Source organism: Coregonus lavaretus, assembly GCF_964263955.1.
Source record: "Coregonus lavaretus genome assembly, chromosome: 24".
Lineage (NCBI taxonomy): Eukaryota > Metazoa > Chordata > Actinopteri > Salmoniformes > Salmonidae > Coregonus > Coregonus lavaretus.
Window position 1 is genome coordinate 27158876 of NC_140011.1, and position 18793 is coordinate 27177668.

Consider the following 18793-nt stretch of genomic DNA (forward strand, 5'->3'; position numbering starts at 1 on the left):
TGGGCGACATATAGTAAGACAGAGGGGCGCTGTTTCGCTCACTCGGATGCTTTCTCCTGTGAGAGAGTTTCAGCAGAGCAGAAGAGGCGAAGCGAAAGGGCTCACTCTCGCATAAATCTGTCCAGAATAAGCCCAATGTGTTTCTATAGGCATAATATGTAGACCTAAAGCTTGTCGCCTGACTTCCTGCCTTTGGAACAACGACTCCCATTGTTAGGGCGGAGACATGAGCATCTCGTCATTATAGACAGCTCTCAGGTTTCAGACTGTTATGATAATGGCTTCCCCTAAAGTAAATTGATGTTTTGCCAAAATTATATAATTACTACTGTCTAAATAAAAACATAAAAAATACTTCACCTGAGAGCATGACTTAGCCACAGAGGATCATTAGATTGTTTATTTTAAAAAATAGCTGTGTATTGTTTCAAATCATAAGTGTGTAAGCCTATGCTTATTTGGGAATCGTGCAATTTGGGCAGCATGAATGGCAATATGTCTAGCTGATTGAGTTGTGGCTGTCAGTGAAAAGCATCTAAAATACTGTATATGTGAAGATAATGTGTCTTGAGTATAATTTAAAATGTTGCAACAAGAAGGAGGGGAGGAGTGTGTGATGAAGATATGGCATGTCTCTCTCTAGAATGCTACCGCACGGCAAGCGGTACCGGAGCACCAAGTCTAGGTACAAAAGGCTTCTTAACAGCTTCTACCCCCAAGCCATAAGACTCCTGAACAGCTAATCAAATGGCTACCCGGACTAGATGCACTCAGCTCTCCAGAATGCGCTTAGTGGTCTCCCGCCAATTCTTGCGCCTTCATGGTTTCATTATGTGAATTGTTTGCCCTTTGATTGTTTAAAAAAAAAATCAATTCCCTATTACATATGTCACCAATAGGCCTAGTAAATGTACCGTTAATCCCCCGTTACATAAATGTATGTTACAGTTCTCATTCTCAGAGTGGAAACATTGTTTCCAAAAAAAACAAAAAACGTGCCCGCCTATTTAAATCAAAGGCCCGTCTAACGGATTTGTTCTGGTGCCGGCCCTGGTCTAGGTACTAGGTTAGTGGGTCAGTGTGTGACTGTCTGATGTTCATAGGAAGTGGATTTGGCCCCAGGGGAGGGTTAGTGTAGCCCTGATGGCACAATGAAGCCGGTCAATACCCTGCCCTGTCGGTGAACACTGCTGTCTAGTCTGACACCAGGGGTCTTTCTTCCCTCGCCTCTCCTCGTCATCTGTAGTCCATGCCTTTTAATTGTTTGTCTAGGGCTGAACTGATATAACAGTACAATGCAGTATTGACAGTGGGGGGGGGGGACTATGGTTAATTACTGTGAAATTGTGGTAGATAGTCTGTGTTAAAGCTGATTAAGGAATTATTCATTACATATGTGGGTCATTCCACAAATAAGGTAACTTGAGAAGTGTCATAAAGAGCACGTTCAACTTCATCTCAAGAGGTTAAATAAAAATCCAATAGTAAGTGTCCATTAAGTGCCAAATAAAGTAACAGGGTTGACCATAACAGGGTTGACGATTTCTTCTTAAATTATTCATAAATCCACTTGTGACAGGGGGAATGGAAGCTTGTTGTGTGCAACAGGGAGTAGCATTTGAATGCATGTTTAAAGGTCTAGCCTGTCTATCTATGGGTAACAGTGTTGACGTGTTATGCTCGGCCCACTCAGTTTACCTTCACAAAACACCAGAAAATGACCAAAAAGAGTAGAACCAGCTCACCTGCTTTTACTCTATGATTTATTGAACTATTAAAAAATATTTTCAAAAGAGAGTTCAGTTCACATAACAGGGTTGACCTTAAAATGAGGGACAGATGTAAATGAATCACTGATCACATGAAATAAGTAATAATCTTCAGAAATGACTTTGTCAAGCAACAAAATAACTAAAGCTTTACAATGATGGTGAAACTTGGATAAGTGTTTTGGTTAAGTGGGTTAAAATCTTCCTAGAAGTGATACAGGGCAGATTTGTTATTTATTTATTGAATTCTCCATGTGGTCTATACTAAATGTAATATAACATGCTTTTCAAATTCAATATTGGTGCACAATTTCTACTTAAAATATCGAAGGGATGCAAAAGGCACTCTTTTCGTGGAACGACCCATGTATTTATATTGGTTATATTTGGCGTAATATACAGATTTTTACAATGTTCATCATTGAGATCTCTGTGCTGTAGCTCTATTGCCCTCCATAAACTAGACTAGTTGAAGACTAGTTCAAGGCTAGGTCAAGACTAGTTCAAGGCTAGGTCAAGACTAGTTCAAGGCTAGGTCAAGACTAGTTCAAGGCTAGGTCAAGACTAGCCAAAATAGTTGTCATTCTAAAGCTACTTGACCATCTGTGATTTGTGCTTTTTAAACAATAATCACTCCCCGTCATCATCATAACTGTGCCTTATGTTACATTGCCACCTGCTGTTCAGCTTTGACATTGCATTTAGTTTCAAATAAGTCCAGTAGGTCTCTAATATGGCCATCAATTACATCTGATTCTGCTTGGGGTATGTGGAACATATTCAAATGATAACTAAGGATAATTAAATATTTCCAGCTAAGATACAACGGCCTGCTGGAAACCATCAGGATACGAAGAGATGGCTTCTCCTGGCGACCGTCGTTCAAAGAATTTGCTCAGAGGTGTGTGTGTGTGAATTTATATATTTTGTATCAAACTTTGCATTATCTGTAACATAGCTACTATCATCTTGGCCAACACACAAACTTGCATGCATGATATTACTGTGCACTGCAGTTTTATTTTCGCCGCACCATGCTAAACTCTTTTGTCTTCAGATATAACATTCTGCTGATAAAGCCAGATTTACCACTAACCAAGGAAAGGTATGTATAAAGACACTTTCACTCATTCCAGCAATTTTAAAAAGATAACATACACCAACATCACGTTGCGATATTTAACCGAAATTTGTAGCTGTACTTTGTTACCTCTTATCAAATGTAACCTGTGTGGTTTGTGGGTGTTTTTCAGCTGCATGTCCATCCTCAACACTACTGAGATACATGGCTGGAAGTGTGGGTAAGGCTACAGTAGATGCTCTTGTTGTGTTAAATGAATTGCCACAATCAGTCCTAGAAGACTAACTTACTTACTCCTGAATCTTCCTGTAACAAAGCTTCCTTTCATAATATGTCCATTCATCAAAGCATGTCATTCAGGTTATACTCATCAGATGTTTCATGCTTTTATGCTGCAGGTAATAGTGTTGATAAGATTTCAGTTTCAAGACATTTAGGTAGCTGCCTCCATTGACTTATGGGAACACTCAACACTATTAATTCTCCCAGATTTCAACTCGTCTACTCCAACATTCAATTTGTAGTCTTATAAAACTATATCAGTCAACTGAAAATCAGTCTGTCAAAAGCAGCTCATTCTTCAGTTAACAGTTTAGTGTTGTCATTTGCTTGTATTGGGAGGTCAGCTCAGGGTTTATATTGAGTAGAGATCTTTATCTCAATTGCACACTTTCACCCTCTTGGTCCCCTGCTCTTGCTTTCTCCTGCAGTGTTGTTCTTTAGAAATGTCCCAGAATTATGAATGTGGCTTAATGATTACTGGAGTTAAGTGATAATCTCAATCATTCTCGAATTTGCTCTCTAATTTAACAGTGCTCTTTGCCCTCTGCAAATAGTGCTTAATATCTATGAACGTTGTTCAAACATACTCTCTCTATCTCTCTCAATATGGCAGCTCGTCTCGTCTGTTCTTTAAGTACTGGCACCAGGAGGAGTTGGCCAGGCTGTTGGAGAGACTGGGCAAGGCAGCACTTGTCATCCAGAAAAGTAAGGGTCACTCATACATAGTATCTGGAACATAATCTCTCAAATGTCTGTCAAACAGCTTCATTGGCCTCTGTGAGATGTTGCTGCTTTGAAACTCATGCCTGAGGCTAGAAACCCTCGCAGGTAGGTAGACTAGGTTATTATCATTGAAGTAAACATTGTTTAATAATGTCCCATCATGATGTATTTCAAACATTGCCATCATCAAGTTACTTGCAGTTTTAAGTGCTACCTGCAGTCTTTGTGTTGCAACCCCCCACAACCCTGCAAGATGGATGATAGTTTCTCTGTTATACTGTCTGGTATCTTGATTTCAAGGCCTGTAATGACTGTAGCATCATTTTGTGTCGTAATGTGGTCTCTCTCAATCTCTCTCTCTCTATCTCTGTTCACATTCTCACTGTTGCTGTGTTCTTCAGACTACCGCTCTCTGCGCTACAGGAGGAAGTACCTGTCCCTACTGTTGGAGGTGCGCAGACAGAGGCAGGCCCAGAGAGAGAGGGAGGAGGAGGAAGCCAGGGAGGAAGAGAGGAGGAGGAAGCAGGAGCTGGAGGAGGAGATGAGGCGACTGGACATGGAGCAGGAGAACAAAAGTAAGGAGACAGAATATTGCTTTCCTTCTATCTCTTTTGCCCTCGCTCTGCCTCTCTCTCTCTGCCTCTCTCGCTCTCTCTCTCTTTCTTGCTCACCTATCTCCCTTCCTTACAATCACCTACTTGTTCTCTTTCTCCCTAACACTGTTATATTTTTGTTCTTGACCTCTTTACCCCTCTCCAAACTCCTTCTCTACACCTGTACATGCGTGTTGCCAAAGACATTTCTGTATGATGACTTAAATATTTCAGCATTCAAGAATTTGTAAGGATCCTTGTCACTCACCGTATGCAGCTCTATGAGTGCTGTATCAACAGTATTGTGTGTGTGTGTGTCTCAGGGCCCGTCTCTCCACCCGTGCCCCTACCCAGGAGGAAGAAGCCTCAGCCCCGGCCTCGCTCCATCCTGCCCACAGCTGCCCACCTGGCCCCTGTCCCCCGGCCCCGCAACAAACAGTTTGAGGTGGGCCATACTCAAAACCCTACACTGGCAACCTTAAATTAATTTGAAACAGTGAAAAGTCATTTGCAGAAAGTAATCTCATGTTTAGCCTCTCGGTCTCTGGTGCTAGCAAGCACTAGCTAGCCCATGGACATCATGTTAGTGGAAACCTGCTATTAACTGATCTTGTACCCTTCGACAATCGCTCTCCCACTCTTTCCCATGACATCCCCTCCTAGTCTCTGATGACTAGATTACATCAGATCAAGCATTAACTGGCAATAGCCGACACCCACATAGCTGATGTTTGTGTCGGAGGTGTAAATTGGTGAGCAGCTGCTCTTGATCATTGTCACAAAGCCACACCCGTCCCACTCGCGTTAAAAGTTCAGAAAGAGAAAGTGTAGGCTATATAGAAATAATTTGACGCTCAAATAAAAAATCATTAAACGAAATAATGAGGATTTCTATCATCCTAATGGAGGTGTAGATTACCTCTCACATTCTAGTGTTCAAACTTGTAAACAAGGCTGTATGGGATTTCTCTTAATACGACTCCATGCAGCCAATGGCAATGTCCACTTTAGGTATAATTCCAGGAGCTGCTTGTGGATTTGACAGCTGTAACACAGTTCCATCTCCGACACCGCCAAAACAACCACTATGCGGATGTCAGCTAATGAGATCTGATTGAATAGAACCCTAAATTTGACCCTAAACTGAGCCTTAAACTACCCTAAGATTTACCCTATACGGTTCCCTCGGTCTCTCCCAGGCCACTCCCTTTGACAACCTGGAGGTGCACTGTGAGCTGGCTGAGCTGGTGGGCCAGGCGGGGGGAGAGGAGCGGGCCAGGGAGAGGAGCAAGAAGAGAAGAAACAACATCCGCTGGTTCAAGGAGACGCAGGCCCGCAAGGTGGTCCGCAATGGTGCCTTCCCCTGCTGGTTCCATGGCATGATCACACGTAGGTCAGTAAGACAGGATGACACACACACACACATACACACTCTCACTCACTCACTCTCTCTCTCACACACACACACACACACACACACAGCATATGTTTTACTATCCTTGTGGGGACCTAAAATTGATTTCCATTCAAAATTATATTTTCCCTAAACCTAACTCCTAACCTTAAACCTAACCCCTAACCCTAATTGTAACCCTAACTCTAATTGTAACCCTAAACCTAACTCCTAAGCCTAAAATAGCCTTTTCCTCATGGGGACCTGTGAAATGTCCCCACGAGGGAGAATTTTCCTTGTTTTACTCTCCTTTTGGGGATTTCCAGTACCCAAGAGAATAGTAATACACACACACACACACACACACACACACACACACACTTCAGACTTAATTCTGTCAGATTTCAGTGTGGTTTTAACCACTCTGTGTATGTCTCCTCTCCAGACAAGCGGAGGATCTGATGACGGACAAGCCTGTAGGCTGCTTCCTGATTCGTGTAGGACAGAGCCGGGAGGGCTACACACTAACATACAAGTAAGACTGAGGATGACAATCTCGATCCTAATGACCTTGCCTTTCTGGGCCTTATTCTCATCACATCACATCAGATCAGTGATCACCTTGAGGAAAGGGAGGAAGAGTACGGTTGAGAAGTGTATTTGAACAGGTTGACAGACAAGTAGAAAAAGAGCAGAAGACAGGGTTGTATTCATTAGGCAGTAAACTTTTTGAAATAGATTGGAATGGGGAGGTACTAACTGAACTTGTCCAATTAGAACAGAGATTTTTGTTTTCAAAGTGTGCTGAAAACGACCCAAAGCTATAGCATGACATATAAGACATTAAACCCCTAACTCCTGTTTGCCCCCTCACCCTGTTTGACCGATATGTGCCCTTTACCCTCTGACCTCTCCGTCTATCCGATGTTAGGGGGGCGAACCGCTGCAGGCACTACATGATCGAGATGCAGTCCAACGGGAAGTATGTGATCCTGGGGGAGGATAAAGCCCACCCCTCCCTGCCTGACCTGGTGCAGCACTACAGTCGGGTGGGCATCAAGCCCTTCAACGAGCTGCTCACCACCTCCTGTGGACAGGTCAGCACTTGGGTCAAACCCCTTTAGGGTCTGGCTCCTGTCAAATACTGTCTTGAATATACTCACAGTTGGCACAGGCTCTGGCAGGACCTGTGTGTAGTACTGTACATTAAGAATGGATAATCAAACATTTTATGCATTTCATGTTATTCTGTCTGCTGTTCCAGACATGTGACCAGAACACAGACTACGAGGATTTGAAGGGCCTGGATCACCTGGCCGTGGCTGACTGCGGGAGCACCAAGTCTGGGGAGGAGGGTGAGTCGAGCCTGGATCCGGCCCACCTGGAGCTCCAGCGCCTCTTCCTGCCACAGGGGCAGAACCCCGACCTGGAGGCCCAGAGTCCCCCTGTCCTCAGGCGGATATCTGACCGCAGACACCGGGCAGAGGCTGGAGGAGGAGGGGAGGCCCGGGGAGGGAGGCTCAGGGATGGGGAGAGAGGAAGAGCGGGGGAAGATGAGGAGGGCGAGCGGGACCACAAGAGCAGGCCCTTTCCCCGGTTGTATCCTTCCATCCGATTGGCTATGAGGGAGATCCAGCAGATCCAACAGGTGAGAGGCAATGATGAGGAGAGGGAAGGGGTTGGATAGATGGAGGGAGAGATGTAGAGAGGGAGACTTAATATGTTCAATAGTAAGATGATTGGACAGATATTATAGTTTAGACTTGAACAGTCTATGTATTAAAGGGATGCTTCGGGATTTTGGCAATGAAGCCTTTCATCTACTTCCCTAGAGTCCGATTAACTTGTGGATACCATTTCTATGTCTCTGCGCTGAGACATGAAAATGGTATCCACAAGTTAATCTGCCTCTGGGAAGTATAAAGGGCTTCATTGCCAAAATCCCGAAGCATCCCTTTAATGCTGGATAAAGTCTATCATCATTTCTCAGTTTCAGCTAATTTCCCAATGAAATTACACAAACATCTTCTTGGAATGTCAGGGTCTATAGAACTGGCTGGGTACATCTGGTCTATCGCTAGAACTGGGTCAATTACATATGCGTATAGATAGCAGTCAGTATATGGCGTTGAACCATTAAAATAGCTACGCTGTAGGCATATTCTTTAAAGGTTGTCATTACAAGCCCTCTCTGAAAGATGACGCAACATACTACTTCATTATTCACTATTGCGAAATGGGATTTTTGAATTGATACACTGTAGGTTGAACCCTGTCTTTGTTTTCTTCCAAACCAACCCAGATAATTTCTGAACCTCAGCGTTAATTTTAGGAGCTGACTTTTATGCTGAACCATGATTATCTGAATACATAGCCAAACTGACACAATTCATGCTGGAGTAATAAAGAATCGTGGAATCGTGGATGCATTTGTGATGTTTTCTGTCTTGTGTCTGCAGCACTTTTCAGATGGCCAGGAACAGAGCCCCACTGTCTCTCACAGTCCACCCAAACCCTTCTGGAGGAGGAAAGGTAGGTTATAGTAGCAAGGATCTGTCTTTTTCAGCCATCTATTTCCTGTGTTTGAGGGGTGCAAAATCCACTTGTCACTTAAATCTTGCTGAATTGATTGCTTTCATTTTACTCCTGCGACTCTTTCATACTCTTGCTTGTGCCTGACGTTTTTTCCTGATAATGTTACGACTGCGGAAATGTTTGTAATGACCTGTCAAACACACCCCGTTAATGGCTGAAATGGGCTCAAGGGAATGCATTGTCTTTCCGTTGCGTTTATAAAAACGCTAAAGCTTCGTTGGAGATTTAACACATCATCTCGACACTTACATCACAAGAAAGAGAAGAAATAACTTTATTTTGATGGATGTAAATTTTTTGTGGAATTAAAAAAAAAGTAATAATTTTATACAGTTGAAATATTTACAAATTAGAGGCGCTGAAATGAAAGCAACTTCCGAAAATGAACACTTGGATTATAGTGATATTATGACTGATCTCGCAAACAATGTAAAGTATGTATAGATAGGTGTAATCTGGAGCCAAGCTTTTTGATTTTTAATTAGAGCGTATCCTGCTATTGACACACTTGTTGAATTATGCAACAGAACATGACAACAACAGTAATTAATGAGGTCTAGACAGTGCAGGTAGGCCTAAACAGAGCAAGTTTTTGGTGGTTGCAGCCCTGTTTCACCCCTTTATATTAATGCATTAATATATGCAAATACACCCAGTGCATTTATACAAATGAGGCACATATAATTTTCTTTATTTTAACACAAAATATTTTAAAAAATACCTGATACCATTAGAAAATGTATATATGAGTGCATTCTAAGATAAGTGTAATTTGACAAATGTAATACCTGAATTCCCACCAAAATCCCTGAACTTTTTAATGTGCTATAATTCAATCAACATCTGATGGATTTGAAACAATGTAAACCATTCTCCAGCTGTTGCATTTATTATAATTGTTTTTAAAACCTTTTAACAATTTGTATGACTGTTACTAGTCATAGTTCTGGCCGGCAGGGCTCAACAAGGCATTGTGCAACATATTGTGTGCAGACATGTCTCTGTCGTGTAGAATAGGGAATCATGTCAGCTCTATGTACAGTGAGGGAAAAAAGTATTTGATCCCCTGCTGATTTTGTACGTTTGCCCACTGAAAAAGACATGATCAGTCTATAATTTTAATGGTAGGTTTATTTGAACAGTGAGAGACAGAATAACAACAAAATCCAGAAAAACTCATGTCAAAAATGTTATAAATTGATTTGCATTTTAATGAGGGAAATAAGTATTTGACCCCTCTGCAAAACATGACTTAGTACTTGGTGGCAAAACCCTTTTTGGCAATCACAGAGGTAAGACGTTTCTTGTAGTTGGCCACCAGGTTTTGTCCCACTCCTCTTTGCAGATCTTCTCCAAGTCATTAAGGTTTCGAGGCTGACGTTTGGCAACTCGAACCTTCAGCTCCCTCCACAGATTTTCTATGGGATTAAGGTCTGGAGACTGGCTAGGCCACTCCAGGACCTTAATGTGCTTCTTCTTGAGCAACTCCTTTGTTGCCTTGGCCGTGTGATTTGGGTCATTGTCATGCTGGAATATCCATCCATGACCCATTTTCAATGCCCTGGCTGAGGGAAGGAGGTTCTAACCCAAGATTTGACGGTACATGGCCCCGTCCATCGTCCCTTTGATGCGGTGAAGTTGTCCTGTCCCCTTAGCAGAAAAACACCCCCAAAGCATAATGTTTCCACCTCCATGTTTGACGGTGGGGATGGTGTTCTTGGGGTCATAGGCAGCATTCCTCCTCCTCCAAACACAGCGAGTTGAGTTGATGCCAAAGAGCTCGATTTTTGGTCTCATCTGACCACAACACTTTCAGCCAGTTCTCCTCTGAATCATTCAGATGTTCATTGGCAAACTTCAGACGGGCCTGTATATGTGCTTTCTTGAGCAGGGGAACCTTGCGGGCACTGCAGGATTTCAGTCCTTCATGGCGTAGTGTGTTACCAATTGTTTTCTTGGTGACTATGGTCCCAGCTGCCTTGAGATCATTGACAAGATCCTCCCATGTAGTTCTGGGCTGATTCCTCACCGTTCTCATGATCATTGCAACTCCACGAGGTGAGATCTTGCATGGAGCCCCAGGCCGAGGGAGATTGACAGTTATTTTGTGTTTCTCCCATTTGCGAATAATCGCACCAACTGTTGTCACCTTCTCACCAAGCTGCTTGGCGATGGTCTTGTTGCCCATTCCAGCCTTTTGTAGGTCTACAATCTTGTCCCTGACATCCTTGGAGAGCTCTTTGGTCTTGGCCATGGTGGAGAGTTTGGAATCTGATTGATTGATTGCTTCTGTGGACAGGTGTCTTTTATACAGGTAACAAACTGAGATTAGGAGCACTCCCTTTAAGATTGTGCTCCTAATCTCAGCTCGTTACCTGTATAAAAGACACCTGGGAGCCAGAAATCTTTCTGATTGAGAGGGGGTCAAATACTTATTTCCCTCATTAAAATGCAAATCAATTTATAACATTTTTGACATGCGTTTTTCTGGATTTTGTTGTTGTTATTCTGTCTCTCACTGTTCAAATAAACCTATCATTAAAATTATAGACTGATAATTTCTTTGTCAGTGGGCAAACGTACAAAATCAGCAGGGGATCAAATACTTTTTTCCCTCACTGTATGCCCATTTCATGAATATCCCACACTGCCTCTCACAACCCCACGCTCCACAATGTTGTGCCCGTCTTGAGTGTGCATGCCTTTGTTCTTGCATGTATTTTCATATGCATTTAAATAATCAACACACTCTCGAGCAGAATCGGATATTCAGCCAAGCATTGGTTTAAACTGACTTATGCTATTTTTGTTTGTCTGTTGCAGAGTCATAACCCATGTGATGGAGGGAGTTCATTCAAAGCTGCTATTTGTTGTTTTTGCCCATCTTAATGAGTTTACTGGACCTTATTCTGTCAAGAATTAACCAGATTTGATAAACAAATTGTAAGGAGATACTTCCTTGTTTACTACTGTTTTATTTTGTATGTTTTATTCTGTTAATATAAATGTGTTTTATGTTTCTGAATGTATTCTTATTTTACATGTGTATTTAAATGTAAATTATGCAGTGGGAATTTTACATTCACTGTTTTACTAAATAAATGTGTTTTTAACATTTTAGATATCTGGTTGTCCTTTTATTCATAATAATAACATCTGCAGTAAAAAAGCTTAGGACACGGTCCATGCATTCATGAATACATTCTTTAGTTCCAGCATGGCTATCGCTCACTCTTCATATCAGTCATCAGTGAGTTTTCTACAGTTAAAGAATCAGCCAATATGCAGGTAGACCTGTGGAGAGGAGTGGTTTTGGCTTCAACAGATATTACTAGCAGCCAGTGACCACATTCAGAGTAGTAGACAGGTCACAGCCCAGTTTCCCAAACGCATTTTAAGGCAAAGTTCATCTTAGAATCATATGATCTATGGTTCTAACGATGAACTTAGCCTTAAGATGCTTTTAGGAAACCGGGCACAGAACCATAGAGAATTATAGAGGCCTCTTGTGGCCAAAAGGCTGCGTTGTCATGGGCAGTGCCATTGAGGGCTTCCACCATTTTAATGTGGTCAATTGGGTGGGACTTCCAACTTCATTGGCCGATCCCTCCTGGTGACTCTGTTGGAGTCATGTCCAACTTGGTCATCAGGAGGGATCAGCCAATCATGAAGAAGAAAATGGACTTCTTCAAAATGGAGAGACTCAAATTTTCCCTCTGGGGGATTAATAAAGTACTATCTTATGGCGCTGTCACAGACACTATAATGGCAGATATACACTACCGTTCAAAAGTTTGGGGTCACTTAGAAATGTCCTTGTTTTCAAAAGAAAAACGATTTTTTTTGTCCATTAAAATAACATCAAATTGATCAGAAATACAATGTAGACATTATTAATGTTGTAAATGGCTATTGTAGCTGGAAACGGCTGATTTTTTTATAGAATATCTATATAGGCGTACAGAGGCCCATTATCAGCAACCATCAGTCCTGTGTTCCAATGGCAAAAAACTGAAATGCTGATTAAAGAAGCAATAAAACTGGCCTTTTTTATACTAGTTGAGTATCTGGAGCATCAACAATTGTGGGTTCAATTACAGGCTCAAAATGGCCAGAAACAAATAACTTTCTTCTGAAACTCGTCATTCTATTCTTGTTCTGAGAAATGAAGGCTATTCCATGCGAAAAATTGCCAAGAAACTGAAGATCTCGTACAACGCTGTGTACTACTCCCTTCACAGAACAGCGCTAACTGGCTCTAACCAGAATAGAAAGAGCAGTGGGAGGCCCCGGTGCACAACTGAGCAAGAGGACAAATACATTAGTGTCTAGTTTGAGAAACAGGCGCCTCACAGGTCCTCAACTGGCAGCTACATTAAATAGTAACCGCAAAACACCAGTCTCAACGTCAACAGTGAAGAGGCGACTCCGGGATGCTGACCTTCTAGGCAGAGTTGCAAAGAAAAAGCCATATCTCAGACTGGCCAATAAAAGGAAAATATTAAGATGGACAGTCTGAGAAATTGCATTTTCTTTGCAACTCTGCCTAGAACGTCAGCATCCCGGAGTGGGCTTAATGGGTAGTGGGCTCAAGGTATGTTTACCCGAGATAATTAGGCCTATATCATTCTAATCACTAATAACCATACTGCCATTAATCTCATAGGCTACTTGTAATTCTTCCATATTTCATTAGTTAAGTAGGCAGTTTACCATTTCTTCATCCATGTATGCATTGGATTGCTCGTCCAACTTGTTGTGATGAAATGCAAGGACACTGTGGTAGGCCAGTGACGTGCCAAATAGGTCAGAGGGAGGGTGATGTCAGGGAGGGGATTCTGTACTCTCTTTAGCGTTCATATTTAAAAAAATTTTTTTTTCGCACATTGTAAATCCTCAAACGATTTACCTCACAGGTGGTTTGTACATTCTGTTGTTTGTAAAAATGAATGAAAAGAATGTCAAACGATATACCACGGGGGGCCAGTATGAAAAAAATTAATATATATATAATAATGTATGCACTCACTAACTGTAAATCGCTCTGGATAAGAGCGTCTGCTAAATGACTAAAATGTAAAATGTAAATATACAGCGTCTACAGGGGCTAACTTTAACTCACCCCTAGCTCTCTGTCTCCCTCCTGTGGTTGATAATGATATAGGCCTATAGCCCACACACCTTGTTTGGGACATTATATCATCACAGCAGGTGGTGGAGCTGAAGACAAGGCAATACAGAGTCTAGATGTTGGCCCCAATATTTACTTCCATTACAAAAGATCCAACAGTGTGGCTTTTGCACCATGACAAAAATTAAGCAATGAACACTTTCCAGCATAGAATATTCAGCAGTGATTCTGCATAGATTATGTGAAATGATGTGATATTATGATGTTGCCCTTGCAGATTATATTCCCTCCATCCCTTGGCAGGTATGCAAGCAGACATAAGCTCTGTGGTCCATGTCCTTGTGTGACACAGGGAGGCTTGGGGCTAGGCAGTTTCTATGGCAACAGAGGAAGAGCGATGCTGCAGTAAACAGTGAGGTGGTGAGCCCGGAGATGATGCCTGAAAAGGCTGGTTCTTCCTTGCTCTTCTCAAGCTCTACCCTGCTGCTCCCATTGTCATGGCTACTGGACAGTCTTTGGGCCATGCCATTGGCAAAGCATTATAAAGAAAAAGGCTAAATCTCAAGTGTAGTATATCAGTCACACCAAAGCACGTAGGATTACACAGGCAGAACACAAGGCATATGTACCCACCTTTTCAAGCGGTTGATAGAACCATTTCCTTTGACGGCACCTGAGGTCACCTTTTATTCTCTATCATCAAACCACTTTTATAGTATCGATGTGCTTTGGGACAGGTAAATATAGGGCCCAATAAACCATTTTCCTTTACAAAACCAGTACAAAGGATATGACAGATTATCATTTTATTGGTACACTGTACAATTTTGATTGACAACAAGTTAAATTATTACATTGATTGACTAGGGTGCTACAATTTTTTTTATCTCTCTCAAATGGCTACCATTTGCACCAGAAAACTGGTTACGAATAGAAAAATACAAAACCACATGTACCGATTTGTGAGGGGAAAGAATGTACAATGAAAAACATGTTGGAGTTTAGAAAGCTATAGTACATTTGGTGAAGAGAAATAAAAACAGTGGGGCAGGGTTGATAAAGGCAGCATGAAATGACTCGAGAACGAAGCTGCCGTAGCAAACATGGAGAAAACAGAATTGCACTTTTTTGTCTGTTCTTTTTCTAGGATTAAAAAAGAGAGAAGGTCCAAGGTCCACAAGCAGAGCTGAAATACATTGAGGAAAACCCTCACAGGTTTCACAGCTACTTCAGCATTCATCCAGTGCATCTTCAGTCCAAGGGAGACTTCAGTAGATAAAACAGAGAGGGCCACAAAAGCACTCCCAAACCTCTAGCTCTTGGATGATGATGATGATGATGATGACTATGCAGACCAATGGGAACTGGGATAATGTAGTTAAGGCTTGGGTTAACAACAACTCAGAGCGGACATGTACATTACACAGTATATTTCACACAGTAGAAGGTGTAATATTATGTCTAGTGATGTTTAACGAGTGTATTACATATTACACAGTATGTTTCGGTAGTCACTTTCTGGCCAAGCTGCAAAGCCGGAAGTTCTACTTCTCTTCTTAAAATAAAATCAGATTTTAAATCTAACCACACTGCTAACCTCAAATCTTTGACTTTGCAGCTTGGCTATATTGCGGGAACAATATGTTTCACACAATAGTAGATGTAATATGTCTAGTGATGTGACTGTACTCTGAGAAGGCTGCCATTAGAGGAGGGATTGCTGTATAAATGTATTCCCACAGCAGGTGCTAAAGTTTGTATTCACAGAATTGTATTAAACATAAGCCACAATGAGGTTGGCCTAGACAAAAAGGAGGCTGTCATTGAGACAGAAACAAGACATACAAATCAACACTCATACAAACACACAGTGGATGATATTGCCTGATGTCCAATTGTAAAACTGAGCTGTCGAACGTTATCAACTACCAAAGACAGGAGGGGCGATCACCTACACAAACTGGTACACTACATACACATTCACACACAAAAACATATACATGCACAGTTTCAAACTGCCAAAAAGTGCTGTCTTGTGCTCGAACATTTCACACTGTTGGTTGTTGCACCAACAAATGTATTATTTGCATTGACTGCCATTTCAAAAGCAACAGACACCCTGAAGACAACCGTCTTCATCACCACATACTAATGTAGGTAGAACAGAAGGAGTTAAGGCCACATGGGGAAAATCAACAGATCATCTCCATTTATCCAGGGTAAAAAAGGTTAAAGTAAAAGTGTTTGCATCAGATGTCATAAATGCATATCAATCCTTGCTATGTCAGTTCCCCCTACACACCCAAGACTGCAATGTCCTGCTTGTCTGTTTCAAGATGATGAGGTGTGACAACATATGAAGCCCCTTGTCAGTAGATCACAGGTTGACGGAGTATGTTCTTCTACTCAGCAGGCATCATTGAGCTCCAGTGCTTTAGGGCTCTATTCAATCTGCATTGCAGCTTTAAAGCGTGCTTGAAATTTAAAGGCAATGTTCCCGCTTTAGCGGAGACTGCATTCACTGTAAACGCTGCACATGTCAGCTCAATCGGAAGTTATCTTTACATTTCTATCGCGGAATCTGTAACACTTCAGCTTTACAGATTGAATAGAGCCCTTAATGAAGGTCAAAAGCTTTCCCAATGGGCGCCATTCTCTTCCGTTGATGGCCACCAGGGGGTAGACATGCTTAGGCCCTGATGTCCAGCTAGGCCAGCCCTACTCCACCCATCAAGAGGGAGCCACTGTGGTGGCAGTGATGGATCGGAATTACAGTAGTGTGCACATTTGAAAAGAAACTACAACAAAGGCCAGCTTTCGGTTGTGTCTGAAGGATGAAGGAGAAACAGTAGCAGGCCTACAACAATTTCAAGGCATCACAGATGCAATAATATTCTCAAATGCTAAAATGTTTAGTCAGCGTTTAGCCTCCAATAGGCTCTAATCATGGAATATCATCCCCACTATATGTTTACTCTGAAGTGCTTCTATTAGGCACAGTTCATGTTCTCTCTCATGCCATCTATATAATAGCAGGTCATTTTAGCCAGGAGAAAAAGGGAATAAACAATCATAAGACACACACACACAAAAAAAGAAGATATTATCCCTTTTTTGAACTGATTTTAGAGCAGAGCTCTCCAACCCTGTTCCTGGAGAGCTACCGTCCTGTAGGTTTCCGCTCCAACCCTTTTTTAGTGCACCTGATTCTAATAATTAGCTGGTTGATAAGCTGAATCAGGTCTGTTACAACTGGGGTCGGAGTGAAAACCTACAGGAGGGTAGCTCCAGGAACAGGGTTGGAGAGCCCTGTTTTAGAGTAATATTTAGGAGGATAGCGTCTCCTGTCCACTTGGAGCTAGGGCTGCAGTACCCTATTTGTCCTTTAGGGAGTGTAATTGCAGTTGTGAGCTGCATTATGCTCAGTCCCCACTCCTCTACGGCCTGCTGTTGTTAAAGCTGGAGTTGTTGCTGCTGCAGCTCTCTTCATAGGTGGGAGGGGGTTCTGTAAGATCCACAGACAAACCAGAGAAACAGTCAGAATAATAGTAGACCATTGTTCATTTATCATTGATCATCATACTGACACAGAAGTGATTTACAGAATCAACTCCAGACAGGTTAAACTGTGCGTAGGAGCAGCAAGTGGTGACTAACTCTGTAATAGTGCTGTTTTAGGCAGGGGTGACTCACCATGTGGGTAGTCCCAGGTGCTGTACTCAGGGGGGAGTATGAGAGGACAGGACGTGGGTACTGGGGTGGCGTTTCCCTCTGTGAAGAAAGGGATGGTGGACCCAGTGGACACACAAAACAGAGGCGCAGAGGTTTCGTCGGCACGTCGCTGGCTGGGTGGGAAAGCTGCACCGGGAGCGTAGCTGAATGCACTGGGGGACATGGTGGGGGGCTGGCCGGATTGGTCCTGTTGGGAGTGGCTCTTAGTGGGGATCTCCTCGCTGACTGAACCCCCTGCACCCAACTCCTCCTCCAGGTCCTCCTCAGCTGGGGGTGCGCTGGGGGTAACCCCTCCCGGGCCGGTGTTAGGGCTGATGGATGTTGGGGCTGGGGTTGAGGGCATAGCTCGTGACGGGGTCAAGTTGACAGCGATGTTCCCGATGTAGATGGGTAAAGTGACAACCGTCTCTGGGGATTTTAGTGATACCTGCAGCGGTCACAAAGACACAATGTAAATGTGTTTAAATATCCTGTCATCCCAGATGATCCTTTAAGTAATGTACTGACACAAATCGCTTTGCCATACTGTATGACAAACAAGACATCTGATCTGTTCAGATTACCATAGCTATAATCCCTGAACTCACTAAAGAGACCTCTGAAACTGAGCATCAATGACCTACAGCACACTACATGGCAGGTGCATTGGGTTAATGAGAGGATTACTACAGTATGATACTGTATGAGGAACATTGTCTGGTTCATACTGCAACTATGACTATAGAATTAACAGTATGAGAATGGCTTCCAAAAGGACCCTTTTACCTCGAATTAGTCCTTTTGGAAGTTTTTCTTGGTAAGACCTCATGATTTTTGCCATCGTTGTTGAGCACCCCTCCTTTCCTTTGTTTGCTGAAGCGCGACGGCCCACCTGAACTCTATAGAATGAACGCTGTACAACTGCTAAAACTCTGAAGTCCCACCTGTGAACAACATGCTTTAATCGAGTGGATGCCCATAAGAGCACTCCATTGAGGATGTTACTAACCTGGATGAAGTAGTCGATCTCTATGAGGCTGCAGCCGGCCAGGGCAGACTGGGGGAGGGGCGGTACAATGATCTGCTCTCGCCACTCAGCATGTTTCCCCGCCTTCACTCCCGCCCCCTCTACCTCTGCTATGGTCCGCAGGTCGTACAAAGCTCGTTTGGTCTTATAAGTCACTTTCTGAGCAGGAGAAAAGGAGGAGGGGTATCAGAGACAAGACCTACATCCAACAAACATACAGCCTAGAGTAGTCAATACAGACAAATACACACAAGTATTCAGTCCCCTTTACTTTTTCACATTTTGTTAAGTTCCAGCCTTATTCTAAAATTGATTAAATTGTTTTTTCCTCATCAATCTACGCACAATACCCCATAATGACAAAGCAAAACAGGTTTAGAAAAAAAACTGAAACATTCCATTTACATAAGTATTCAGACCCTTTGCTATGAGACTCGAAATTGAGCTCAGGTGCATCTTGTTTCCATTGATCATCCTTGAGATGTTTC

At 42.5% G+C, this 18793-nt stretch overlaps 2 protein-coding genes across 3 annotated transcripts in view; one reads left to right on the forward strand and one right to left on the reverse strand.

The window, feature by feature from the left end:
- Positions 1-11557, forward strand: part of LOC311099455 (myosin-IIIb-like) — a 54140-nt gene extending 42583 nt beyond the window's left edge. For both annotated transcript variants that reach the window (XM_084140140.1, XM_084140139.1), the window contains 12 exons: positions 2585-2670; positions 2827-2874; positions 3023-3070; positions 3746-3837; positions 4257-4430; positions 4772-4893; positions 5648-5841; positions 6287-6376; positions 6773-6938; positions 7106-7489; positions 8301-8373; positions 11260-11557. In XM_084140140.1, the coding sequence (XP_083996266.1) occupies positions 2585-2670; positions 2827-2874; positions 3023-3070; positions 3746-3837; positions 4257-4430; positions 4772-4893; positions 5648-5841; positions 6287-6376; positions 6773-6938; positions 7106-7489; positions 8301-8373; positions 11260-11267 (1485 nt within the window). In that variant the 3' untranslated portion in view covers positions 11268-11557. The remainder of the gene's footprint in view (positions 1-2584; positions 2671-2826; positions 2875-3022; positions 3071-3745; positions 3838-4256; positions 4431-4771; positions 4894-5647; positions 5842-6286; positions 6377-6772; positions 6939-7105; positions 7490-8300; positions 8374-11259) is intronic.
- A 2801-nt stretch (positions 11558-14358) lies between these two features.
- The window catches only part of arrdc1b (arrestin domain containing 1b), an 83829-nt gene continuing 79394 nt past the window's right edge, over positions 14359-18793 (reverse strand). Inside the window, exons 6-8 of the mRNA XM_084140201.1 lie at positions 18288-18464; positions 17261-17726; positions 14359-17072 (exon numbers count right to left, since the gene is read on the reverse strand). Of these exons, the coding sequence (XP_083996327.1) occupies positions 17005-17072; positions 17261-17726; positions 18288-18464 (711 nt within the window). The 3' untranslated portion in view covers positions 14359-17004. The remainder of the gene's footprint in view (positions 17073-17260; positions 17727-18287; positions 18465-18793) is intronic.